Source organism: Lytechinus pictus, chromosome 9 (genome assembly GCF_037042905.1).
Source record: "Lytechinus pictus isolate F3 Inbred chromosome 9, Lp3.0, whole genome shotgun sequence".
Lineage (NCBI taxonomy): Eukaryota > Metazoa > Echinodermata > Echinoidea > Temnopleuroida > Toxopneustidae > Lytechinus > Lytechinus pictus.
The window spans coordinates 1,247,771-1,260,179 of record NC_087253.1 but is presented as its reverse complement, the minus strand read 5'-3'; the positions used below and the strand labels follow the sequence as shown (position 1 = coordinate 1,260,179).

Sequence of the window (12,409 nt, the reverse complement as noted above, 5' to 3'; positions counted from 1 at the left end):
AAAACGAAAACTGGATACTTTGGAGCAAGAAATAGAAGCTAACATAGATGTTTGCCAAGTAACAAAGAAATTTAGATCGCAGGACATAAACAGAGACAGTTCTGTCCTTAAAGATGGAAATTCTAAGAGAACGGAAAATATCAATGAAAGAAATATTACTGACATGAAAAGTGATAGAAGCAGTACGAAAATGCAGAAAAGACGTAAAAGAAGTTGTACACAAAGAATGAAATACAAAAAGGAGTTTATGAGAAAAATTCGTGGTAGGGTATATGAAAACAAAGTAGAGGCTTGTGTCAAAGATGCAAATACACCTAAGAAAGGAAAAAAAGAGAGCAAAAAATCAAGATATCATGAAGATATTATCTGGAGAATGGAAAAAATTAACAAGGTCAAAGGAAACTACAAATACACATCTGATTCTGATTTTAAGGTAAAACAATGTGCTACCATGAAAAATCTGTATCAATCTAATTTGAAATATAAAACACGTCGACTTAATGCAAATAAAACAAGATATATGACAGATAAAGACTTCCAACAAAAAGTGAAAGAGACTATGAAAACCAGATATCAGAATGAAGAAAATTACAAGCAGAAAAAGAAAAATACCATGAGACACATGATTAAAGAAAAGTATGCAAAAGATTTGAAGTTCAGATATAAACAAAAGAATATCATGAGAAATAGATACCAGAATGAAGAAATGTACAAACAAAAACAAAAGAATATCATTAGAAATAGATACCAGAATGAGGAAATCTACAAACAAAAACAAAAGAATATCATGAGACACATGCTTAAAGAAAAGTATGCAAAAGATGAGCAGTTCAGACAAAAACAAAGGAATATTATGAGAAATAAATACCAGAATGAAGAAATGTACAAACAAAAACAAAAGAATATCATTAGAAATAGATACCAGAATGAGGAAATCTACAAACAAAAACAAAAGAATATCATGAGACACATGCTTAAAGAAAAGTATGCAAAAGATGAGCAGTTCAGACAAAAACAAAGGAATATTATGAGAAATAAATACCAGAATGAAGAAATGTACAAACAAAAACAAAAGAATATCATTAGAAATAGATACCAGAATGAGGAAATCTACAAACAAAAACAAAAGAATATCATGAGACACATGCTTAAAGAAAAGTATGCAAAAGATGAGCAGTTCAGACAAAAACAAAAGAATATCATGAGAAATAGATACCAGAATGAAGAAATGTACAAACAAAAACAAAAGAATATCATTAGAAATAGATACCAGAATGAGGAAATCTACAAACAAAAACAAAAGAATATCATGAAACACATTTTTAAAGAGAAGTATGCAAAAGATGCGCAGTTCAGACAAAATAAAAGGAATACCATGAAATTCATGTCTTTAAGGAGATATAAAAATAGACAATATAGACAAAGGAAATTGGCAATGTCAAAAGAGAAATATAGAAAAATCAAAAAGTTTAGAGAAAGTGTAATAAAACGAAATACTAAAAGAACTATTGCTAAAAAGGAAAAATTGTGTAAATTTAACAATGTAATCAAAGAATTTAGAGAAATTGTATCTCATGGTCCAGAATATGTATGTGCTGTATGCTTTAAACTTCTTTTTGAAAATCAAGTCAAGAAATGTGTAATTGATGATTATAAGTTTCAGATCTGTATTAGTACAAAGTATTTGCATGTTTGTAATTCAGAATGTAGAGGAGATTGTCCAGTAAAAACCTCAGCTAGATCATCTTTATGGATATGCTTTACTTGCCATAGAAAGTTGAAATCTGACAGAGTACCTGCAGAAGCAAACCTAAATAACTTGCAATTACATGAAATTCCAAAAGAACTTGCGAACTTAAACACATTGGAACAGCATTTAATAGCACTAAATATTCCCTTCATGAAATTGATGGCATTGCCTAAAGGTGGTCAAAACGGAGTTCATGGTCCAGTCGTGTGTGTCCCTTCAAATTCTTATGAAACTGCAGATATTTTACCAAGAGCACAATCAGAAGATCAATTGATTCGTGTTAAACTGAAAAGAAAATTGTCTTACAAAGGTCATTACGAGTATAAATTTGTAAATAAAGAAAAACTGCTTTGTGCTTTGCATTATCTAAAACTAAATAACAAATATTATTCAAATATCACTGTGAATGAGGGATGGAAAAATTCAATGGAACGAAATGAAAATGATGATGAAACTGAAGAAGAACAGGAAAGCGAAATGAGTGCTCAGACTCAATTAAGAAATTATTGGAAAAATTATTGGAAAAAATGGAATGAAGATATTGACAGTATTTTGTCTAAGGACAAGAAAAATGATGAAAACTTCAGACAGAGTGCCAACGTGCCAAATACAAAATCAAACAAAAATGACATCAATGATGAAAAAAAAGACATCACTGACGAGGAAGACCGTTTCCATGGTTTGCATCTAGATTCATGTCTTCAACCAGTTGATATTGGACAGGAAATTCTTGATCAATATTTTGATGAAATAATATGCTGTGCCCCTTGTGAAGGAAAAAATCCTGTATCCGTTCTGCAAGATGAAACTAATGAAGCTAAATGTTTTCCTATATTGTTTCCCAAAGGTCAGCCGACGTACCATGATAGAAGGGAAGAGAGGATAACATTAGGACGTTATCTGCTGAACCGATTGATGCATGTTGACAACAGGTTTGCTCAAAATACAGATTTTATTTTTTATGCTCAGTATATCTATGAAATTCAACAAGTTTTGTCACAAGTGTCTATTGCATTGAGACAAAGTTGCAACAAAAAAGATGATTCCTCACCAATTACTGCCTCAGATTTGAGATGTCCTGAAAAAATTAAAAATGTTTTAAAATCAGACAAAGGATATAAATTTCTTAAGCAGATTCGAGGGACACCTCCTTACTGGCAGAAAACACAAAAAGATATTCTAGCAATGGTTCGACAGCTTGGAAAACCAACCTGGTTTGCTTCATTTTCTTGTGCTGATATGAGATGGCCAGAGATTATGAACACATTACTAAAACAGCGAGGAGATAGCAGAAAGTCAAGTACCTTAGATTGGGCACAAAAATGCAAGCTGATGAACTCAAATCCAGTAACATTAGCAAGGATGTTTGAGAAAAGATTTCATACTTTTCTTCATAAAGTCATTTTATCACCATCTGCTCCTATTGGGAACATCCAAGACTTTGCATACAGATATGAGTTTCAACAAAGAGGAAGTCCACATTGCCATATTTTGTTCTGGGTTGACGCCCCACAATTAGGAAAAGACAAAGATGAAGATGTTGTACAATTTATAGATAAGTATATTTCTTGTGTGACGCCTGATAAGGAAGACGATCCAGAATTGCATGAAATTGTTCGTTCTGTACAGCAACACAGTAAAACGCATTCTAAATCGTGCAGAAAAAAAGGAACGACTTGTAGATTTAATTTCCCGAGACCACCTTCAGAAGACACGTTTATCATTAAAGTTAAAGATAGAAAAACAAACAAAAAGAAAAAGGGTGAAAATGGAGAAGATGATAGAAAAACAAACAAAAAGAAAAAGGGTGAAAATAATGAAGATGCTGAGAAAAAGGCTACAGAAAATGCAAAAGAATTGTTGAATTCTGTTAAAAATGCCTTGTCGGATGGAACTGAATATAATAGTACTAAAGAACTTTTTGATAAACTTGAAATTACACAAAGCCAGTTTCAAGAGGCACATCACGAGATTGCATCACAGGAAAGTGTGGTAATCAGAAGAAAGCCTGGCGATGTATGGATAAATCAGTATAACCCTAACTTATTGAGGTGTTGGAATGCTAACATGGACTTACAATATGTGACAAATGCCTATGCCTGTGTTATTTACATTGTGTCCTACATGTCAAAGGCAGAAAGAGAAATGGGAATGCTTTTAGAGCAAACAGTTTCTGAGATGAAAGATGGAAATAAAGATGCTAAAGAAAGTATGAAATCAGTCGGGCAAGTGTACATGCACAACCGCGAAGTATCGGCTCAAGAAAGTGTATTCCGTGTTTGCAGTCTAAGACTGAAAGAATGTTCTCGGAAAGTTGAATTTATATCTGTTGGTCCTGATCCCATAAGAATGAGTTTACCGTTAAATGTCATAAGAAACAGACCTGATTGTGATGATGATGAAGAAAATATTTGGTTTCCTAGCAAAATTGAGAGATACAAAGCTCGACCTAAAGATGCAATGTTCAAAAAGATGTGTCTTGCAACTTTTTGTTCTCAATATAGGATATTGACCGCTTGCCATATGAAAAGCAAAGTGCACAAAAACATCTTTAAACTCAGAAATAATTTGGGATACATTCAAAGACGAACTCGTTCCAAAGATGCAGTCGTAAGATATCCACGATTCTCGTCCACCAGATCACCTGAAACGTATTTCATGAGTATATTGCAACTTTTTTTGCCACATTATATCGATGAGCAGTTGAAGCCTCCTGGGTTCAAAAGTTATGAAGAGTTCTATGAGACAGGTTGTGTAAAATTATCTGGAAATGACTTGCAAAGGGTTAGCTCAGTTATCAGTAATAACATGAAAAAATTTGAAATCAAAGCAGATTCTATCGAACTGGCACAAGAGCATTTAGATCGTTTTGGTGTACCAGAAGATGCATGGGGCCTATTATGTCCTGAAAGTGAAGTACAGAGACTTGAACATCCAAACGTGTATGTTGATGCCGAAGACCAGGATGAAGAACTTGCTATGCCTGATCTAAAAGAATCCAAAAATAAAGAAAACTTTGCAGTGGAAATTAGGACTCATAAAATTTCAAAAGAAGATAGGCATTGTATCATTAGGTCATTGAATGAGAAGCAGAAAATTGTGTTTTATAAGATACGGCAGTGGTGTCTCGATAAAATAAATGGAAAACAAGTTGAACCCTTTCATGTATTTATCACAGGTGGAGCTGGCACTGGAAAAAGCCATTTAGTCAAATGCATATACTATGAATCAACACGTATATTAGCCAGAATGATGCATAATCCTGATGATGTCTCAGTGTTGAAAATGGCTCCCACTGGAGTAGCAGCTTATAATATAGATGGTCATACTATTCACAGTATTTTGTCTATTCCAGCTAATGCACAGATGCCTTACCAGCCATTAAGTGAAGAAAAAATAAGCATTCTTCGCAACAAGCTAATTCAGTTGCAAATTCTAATCATTGATGAAGTGTCCATGGTAAATCAAAAATTGATGTTTTATGTCCACAGTCGTCTACGGCAAATAAAACAATCACGAGATCAGACTGCTTTTGCTGGTGTTTCCGTTATTGCTGTTGGAGATATGTATCAATTACCTCCTGTCTTTGGAAGCCCTTTATATAAAGATACACTTGAAGGAGTGTTATGGAATGACAATTTTAAAAAAGTAGAACTTCAAGAAATTATGAGACAAAAAGACGATGCAAAATTTGCTCTTTTACTGAACAGATTAAGAGTAAAAAAACGAGATGATATTCTTTCTGATGAAGACCTGGCAGTGCTAAAATCCTGTGAAACTGGTGAAGAAAATGAAGACGCTCTTCATATTTATTCATGTAATAAGGAAGTAGATGAATGGAACAGGAAATTGTTGCATAAGAAATGTTCCAATGTGATATGCTTGAAAGCCGAAGACACAGAAAGAGACTCGAAGAAGGGAAGTACAGTTCGCGAAAAACCTGTCACACGTTGTAGAAGCCAATTACCCAGTTATTTATGGATTGCCCTCGATGCAAGAGTCATGTTGGTCAAGAACATTGATGTTAGCAAAGGCCTTACAAATGGATGCTTTGGAAATGTTTGTGAAATAATTATGGACCAAACAAATTCTAAATATGTTTGCATCAGAGTAAAATTTGACAAGGAAAATGTTGGTATACATTCCATTGAAAAATGTAACGAATTTCTGGGTAAGAAGTATTCAAGGAGACAGTTTCCATTGAAACTTGCGTATGCATGTACAATACATAAAGTACAAGGTTTGACCTTAGACAAAGCTGTGGTATCATTGAAAAGGACATTTGAGTCTGGTCAAGCATATGTTGGGCTTAGTCGTGTTTCTTCATTATCTGGCCTTACTATAGAAAATTTTGAATCTAAAAGCATACATTGTAATCCTGAAATCAAAGAAAGATTGGATAACATGAAACCATTTATTGAAAATTTGGAAGCTGAAAAGAGTGATAGTGATAAGTTCACTTTAATTTTGCACAATATACAAGGATTAAGACAACATTTTTTAGATCTTCGTTCCCAACAACAATTTATGAATGCAAACATAATTTGTTTGACTGAGACATGGATTAATGATGACAACATTTTAAATATTTTTATGGAGGAACATAAATTCTACCATCAGCCACGTAGTCTTTCATACAATGAATCTGGAAATTCAGGCAAATTTAAAGACCTAGCACACGGCGGCGTTGGAATGTATGTGAAGAAAGTTGACACGAGCAGATTAAACATAAATGTGGATAATTTGGAGTTTATTGCAGTTCTTATTAGTAGATCTCCTTCTCTTGTTGTTTCAGTCGTATATCGACCTCCTTCTTATGATATTAATCATTTTTGTCAAAATTTGACTGATTTGATAAATGAACTGAATAAAAGATGCACAAGATGTATTATAACAGGTGATTTTAATGAAAATTTGATGAAAGGATCATCAAAGATACATCAGTTAATGTCTATGAATGGTTACAAACAGCATGTTATGAATCCTACAACAGAGAGTGGAACATTAATAGATCATGTTTACAGTAAGGGATTAGACTCATTAGAAGCTGAAGTCATTCCTGTGTATTATAGTTATCATGAAGCAATTCAAGTAATATTTTAGTTGACGTGAAATGAAATAAAAATACTCATGTACCCGTTTTCTATTGAATTTTGGAAGTGTTTACTTAAGATACATTATAGTAACATCCTAAATCAAGAAGCATTAATTTTGAGGCATGTAAAAAAAAATCATATTGAGTGTAATATGATTGTGAATGCAGTTTGTTAATGTATTAAAATATCTTGAATTTTATTTATCGTACGATACAGATGTCAAAAGGGAGGAGAATGTTTATCTGATATCTTAGAAAAGCAAAAAGGAAAGAATAAAGGGTAAGTGTAGATTTAATTTTGTATTGATCAAATAGTTATGATTGCAAAATGAAAAATTTAACATATTTTGATAAATGAAAGTCTGCATAGATTATGAATAAAGGCAATTTTCAAAAGAGCTCTGCATTTATGAATACATTAATTTAAAAAAAGGATATTCAACCAAGTATATTTAAATCAAGTTCAAAACATTACATTTCATGTAAAGGACATTATGACAATGCCTCCACCCACCAAAGGTGCTGCCAGAGACATTATGTTTTCGGGTTGTCCGTCCGTCCGTCCCACTTTCGTTCTCGCGATAACTTAAAAACCAGTCAACTAATCAACTTCATACTCGGCTCGAGGACACCTGTCTGGGTGACGATGAGCTGAGTAGTTTTTGGGTCCAAAGGTCAAAGGTCAAAGGTCATAGAATTCAATAAAATACATAAGAAATAGACCTTTCTCACAAAAAATCAAAAACCCTTTGACAGATCAATTTCAAACTTGGCTCATGTGTGCATATACAAGTGACAATGAGCTGATAAGTTTTGGGGTCTCAAGGTCAAAGGTCAAGGTCATAAAATTCAATAAAATACATAAAAAATAGACTATTCTTGTAATAACTCTAAAACCTTTTGACAGATCAACTTTAAACTTGGCTCATGTGTACATATACAATAGACGATGAGCTGATTAAATTTTTTGAATGTCAAGGTCAAAGGTCAAGGTCATAAAATTCAATAAAATACATAAAAAATAGACCGATCTCATGATAACTCCAAAACCCTTTAACAGATCAACTTCAAAACTGGCTCATGTGTGCATATACAGCTGACAATGATCTGAGTAGATTTTGGGTCTCAAGGTCAAAGGTGAAGGTCATAAAATTCAATAAAATGCATAAGAAATAGATTGTTCTAATGATAACTTTTAAACCCCTTGAAGGATCAACTTCCAACTTCTTTCATGTGTGCATATACAAGTGACAGTGATCTGTTCAGATTTTTGGTCTCAAGGTCACAGGATTCAGTGAAGTTTATATGTTATCTGACTAGATTCTGCAGTTGCAAGATCAAAGGTCTACTATTTCATACTTTATGGAAAGAGAAACTAGGATATATATTTCTCGTCTGGCAGTGGCGGAGGCGTACATTTCGACCGTGCGCAGTCAAAGATTCGTCTGGTTTCAAAATGCAATTACTACTGCAAAGATATTTTATTTTACAATACATGGTGTCATAAGAAGCATCAGTTTATTATTGCAACAGCAATTATCAAAAAGAAATGAAACAGAATTTGAATCTAGTTTGGAAGTGAAAGAAATGAAAACTTTCTACTAAGAATGTGCTTTTATTTTCAATGAATACAAAAATCTTGTAATTTATAATGACTACATGGTATACATCGACTCAGAAAAAAGGTAGTCCAAGGGGGAGGGGGTTATGGGACAAAGATATATAAGTGTATTGTGTAATAGTTCTTAATTTTCTTTACATACCATTTGCAGTTTCTGTAATACACTGTGTAATAATGTTGTTCTCTCAATGTTACTATTAAGTACAGGTACCAACAAGAACCCAAACACCAACAATGTGATAACTCCTCTTGGGGATTACTGCCTGACTTGCGGTTATTAGACCGCTTTTCATCTAATGATTTGGGACCATGTAGGAGTGTGCATAGTGTACAAAGCCATTCATTTATGCAGTTTCACTCCATTGGTTTGTATTGATGAAATTTATATCCAATCCCAATCGGTGCCATACAAGCCTGGTGTCTGTAAATGCTCCTGTGAGTAATGTGCTGACCAGGTTTATCCCTGAAATTGTTAGTGAACGGAGCAGCTGGAGGATCCCAGCCCTTGGTGATAAATGCTGGGTATTGTGGTGAATAATAATGTTTAATATCATCAAAACACTTGTCTACAAACAGGAAAAACAATTTAGAAATTTGTTTTATTGACAAGATTTGATGATGATAACTTATGAAATTTAGATAATTGAAAATGTGTCACAGATATGTAATCCCCTCTCACCCATATTTAGTGTTTGTCGTCCAGTTAATCATTTGTCGTCCAGTTTATCATTACTCTAAACAAAAGACTTTAATGAAGAGCACACCTTCAAGACAAGGATTGACTAACTCCTCACTACTTGCGCACTTATTTCAAAGAAAAACGTTTATCAACCATAATCTGTCAGTCTCATTGGCTACCAGACAAATCGCCTGCCCACAAATGCTACAGGTCCTTGAAATTGTCAAAGAAAAGACCACTTAGAGGACATTGGCTCGTCTAAAATGTAACTGGACTCTGTGATGGGTCACTTTCTATAAATTTGTTTATTATCATCTGAACAATTTCAGCTTTCTTATCATTGCAGAATTTTTGTTTATTTTGATTTTCAACAGTTTTTTTAAATTATAGTTCACAATCTGCTTCATATGTAAACCCCAACTGAGATGTGCAATACAAAAAGAAATCAAAAGTAAATCAATGATTCAAGACTTATAAAAGCCATGTCCACCCCAAGAACAAATGGATTTGGACGAAAAGGGAAAAATCAAACGAACATGCTTTATGCTGAAAATTTCATCAAAATTGAATGTTATGTCAGTTCAAAGTTTTTCTGTATTCAGCAAAACAGTTATATACACATCATGCTTTGTATGCAATTTAGAAAGTGATGACATCAAGTCACTATTTCTTTTGTATTTTTATTAAATAAAATATGAAATATTTCATTTTTTCCTCCTTAGGAAACAAACCAAGTTTGATTCTATTCTCACATTCTTCATAAACCATTGATAAAACCTGTTGTGAAGAAATTAAGTGTATCTGTGTTATCATATTTTCAAAAACATGAAATTTGGTATGATTTAAGTAATAACATGCAAAAGAAGTAGTGAGTATGTGACATCATCAACTCATTGATTTGGACATGACCACGATTTGGTTATAACTGTTTTGTATAAGATAACCAATATTTTAAAATTACATTACTTTCTTATTTTCCATGCAATTTGTATTAAGTGTGTGACATAATGTTTCCTAGATTGTCCTCTTTTGGTTCAAATCAATTTTTGTTGGGGGTGGACTACTCCTTTAAGGAAAGTGTCTTAAATTGGTTACTTATGTTACATTTATGTATTGTTTTATATTATCCATTTACTACTGTTTTATTTGTCACTGCACTTGAGTGTTTCGTGATTACCAATGTATTCAGATAATTGGAAATTCAGTTTTGCTGTTGTGATTCTTTTGTGAAATGGTGATTGAATGTAAAAAAGAAAATTTGCATCCATTTTAGATTTCAGTTCATATGTCTGCCTTTTGGAGAAACAGTTACCTGACTAGATTTCAAAGTGTGAAGATTGAAGGTCTATAGTGTTTTTTTGTTCATGGAAATAGAAAGTAAGAAATATTTTTCTGGTCGGGCAGTGGCGGAGGCATACATTTTGACCGTGCACAGTCGAGATTTATCTAGTTTTCAATGAGAATTGTGGCAACATCATTTTAATCACCAAAAAACATAGATTGTTTTGACTGAGTAAAAGTAGAAATAATGACACATTCATGAATTTTGGGAGAAAAGTTTATTTGATTTGTTTTGATCATTACAGCATTTTAAAGCCTGACAGTCATTTACATAATATTGCATAACTTGAGAACCACATATATGAATTTGATATGGAACAATGTGCAAAGCTTGTATGTAAATTGTGTTGAACCACTGTGTTGATTATTATGAATTATTTGTTGATCATTGTTATTGTATTTATATTTTCTTTTTTATGTTCAGAAATCTGTCATTATCTTTTATGGCTTTTGATTGTACAAATAAAGATAGAAAATAACAATACTAAAGAGTATTTTCTTTTAGTGTGATGCAGTAAATTCAATTTTTCCTTAAATTTTGAAATTATTTCCTCTTATCATTGTACTTAAAGTAATAACCACACCATAAGCCTGAAAAAAAAAACAGTGAAAGAGATTAGGTAATAATAGCAAAGAAGGTCATGGTGGTTTAATGGTGAATGATGATTATGGTAGTGGTAATGATAATGGCGATGTTGATGATCATAATTTACAAGTCTAGTGTCTGTAAATGCTATAGCCCCTGTGAGTAATGTGCTGACCATGTTTATCCCTGAAATTGTTAGTGAACGGAGCAGCTGGAGGATACCAGCCCTTGGTGATAAATGCTGGGTATTGTAATGAATAATAATGTTTAATATCATCAAAACACTTGTCTACAAACAGGAAAAACAATTTAGAAATTTTATTTGATTAAAGACAATATGATGATGAATATGTTGATAATCATGGCAATAATGAAAAAAAAAGGGATTGTGATGATGATAACAATACATTAGATATGCTGAAACAGGAAAGTCAACCATGATCTATCATTTCTATTTTCCTCTTTTATTTGTTTCTTTTCTCTCTTTTTCAACGGACTTCATTGGTGGTTGGTAGGAGGCTTTTGCCCCAAACATTTGATAATGGCAAATATATCATAAAATGATACGGCGATGAATATTTTCGAGAATAAATTGATAGTGATTATGTTACGAATGAAAGTAATCAACAAATCGGAATAAACTAAGATCAATGCAGCTTGTGACCATGATAAAATAGAGAATGATGGTGATGATGGTAATGTTAAAAAACGATGAGAAAGAGAGAAAGAAAATCTTTCCTCTTTTTTTAACCTCTCTCTCTCTGTCTCTCTCGTATTGGTTTTCTTTCTTTTCTTTTTCTTTTTTATCTTCTTTTTTTTTAAGCATACATGAATAGTCATTAAAAACGTCATCATAATTGATGTCATCATCATCATGATCATCAATATGTTCGTGACCATTAAATATGTACCAGAGATGAGCAATATAACAATAATGATCATGAATATCATCATTATCATCATGGTCATCAACAGCATTATCATTATCATTATCCTTTTCCTAAAAGAAAAGAGCATAGGAAATGGAAATAATCTGTGATAATGATAATCATGATTATAATAGTGAAGTATTAAATGAAGTAATAAAATTTGGTTGATGTTTGAATTGATAATAATTAAGATGATAATGGTGATGATAATGATAATGTTGATGATGATGGTGATAGTGATGATGATCATGATCATTATCATGATCCTTTTGCTAAAAAAAAGTGCATAGGAAATGGAAATAATCTGTGATAATGATAATCATGATTATAATAGTGAAGTATTAAATGAAGTAATAAAATTCAGTTGATGTTTGAATTGATAATTAAGAAGATAATGGTGATGATAAT

General features: G+C 32.5%; 1 protein-coding gene across 4 annotated transcripts in view; it reads left to right on the top strand.

Moving 5' to 3' along the window:
- Positions 1-10,845, top strand: part of LOC129284015 (uncharacterized) — a 32,416-nt gene extending 21,571 nt beyond the window's left edge. For 3 of the 4 annotated variants that reach the window (XM_064104453.1, XM_064104451.1, XM_064104452.1), the window contains 3 exons: positions 2,598-2,682; positions 7,063-7,125; positions 8,674-10,845. In XM_064104453.1, the coding sequence (XP_063960523.1) occupies positions 2,598-2,682; positions 7,063-7,125; positions 8,674-8,842 (317 nt within the window). In that variant the 3' untranslated portion in view covers positions 8,843-10,845. The remainder of the gene's footprint in view (positions 1-2,597; positions 2,683-7,062; positions 7,126-8,673) is intronic. The other variant, XR_010294614.1, reaches the window with a different exon arrangement.
- Positions 10,846-12,409: the final 1,564 nt, after the last annotated feature.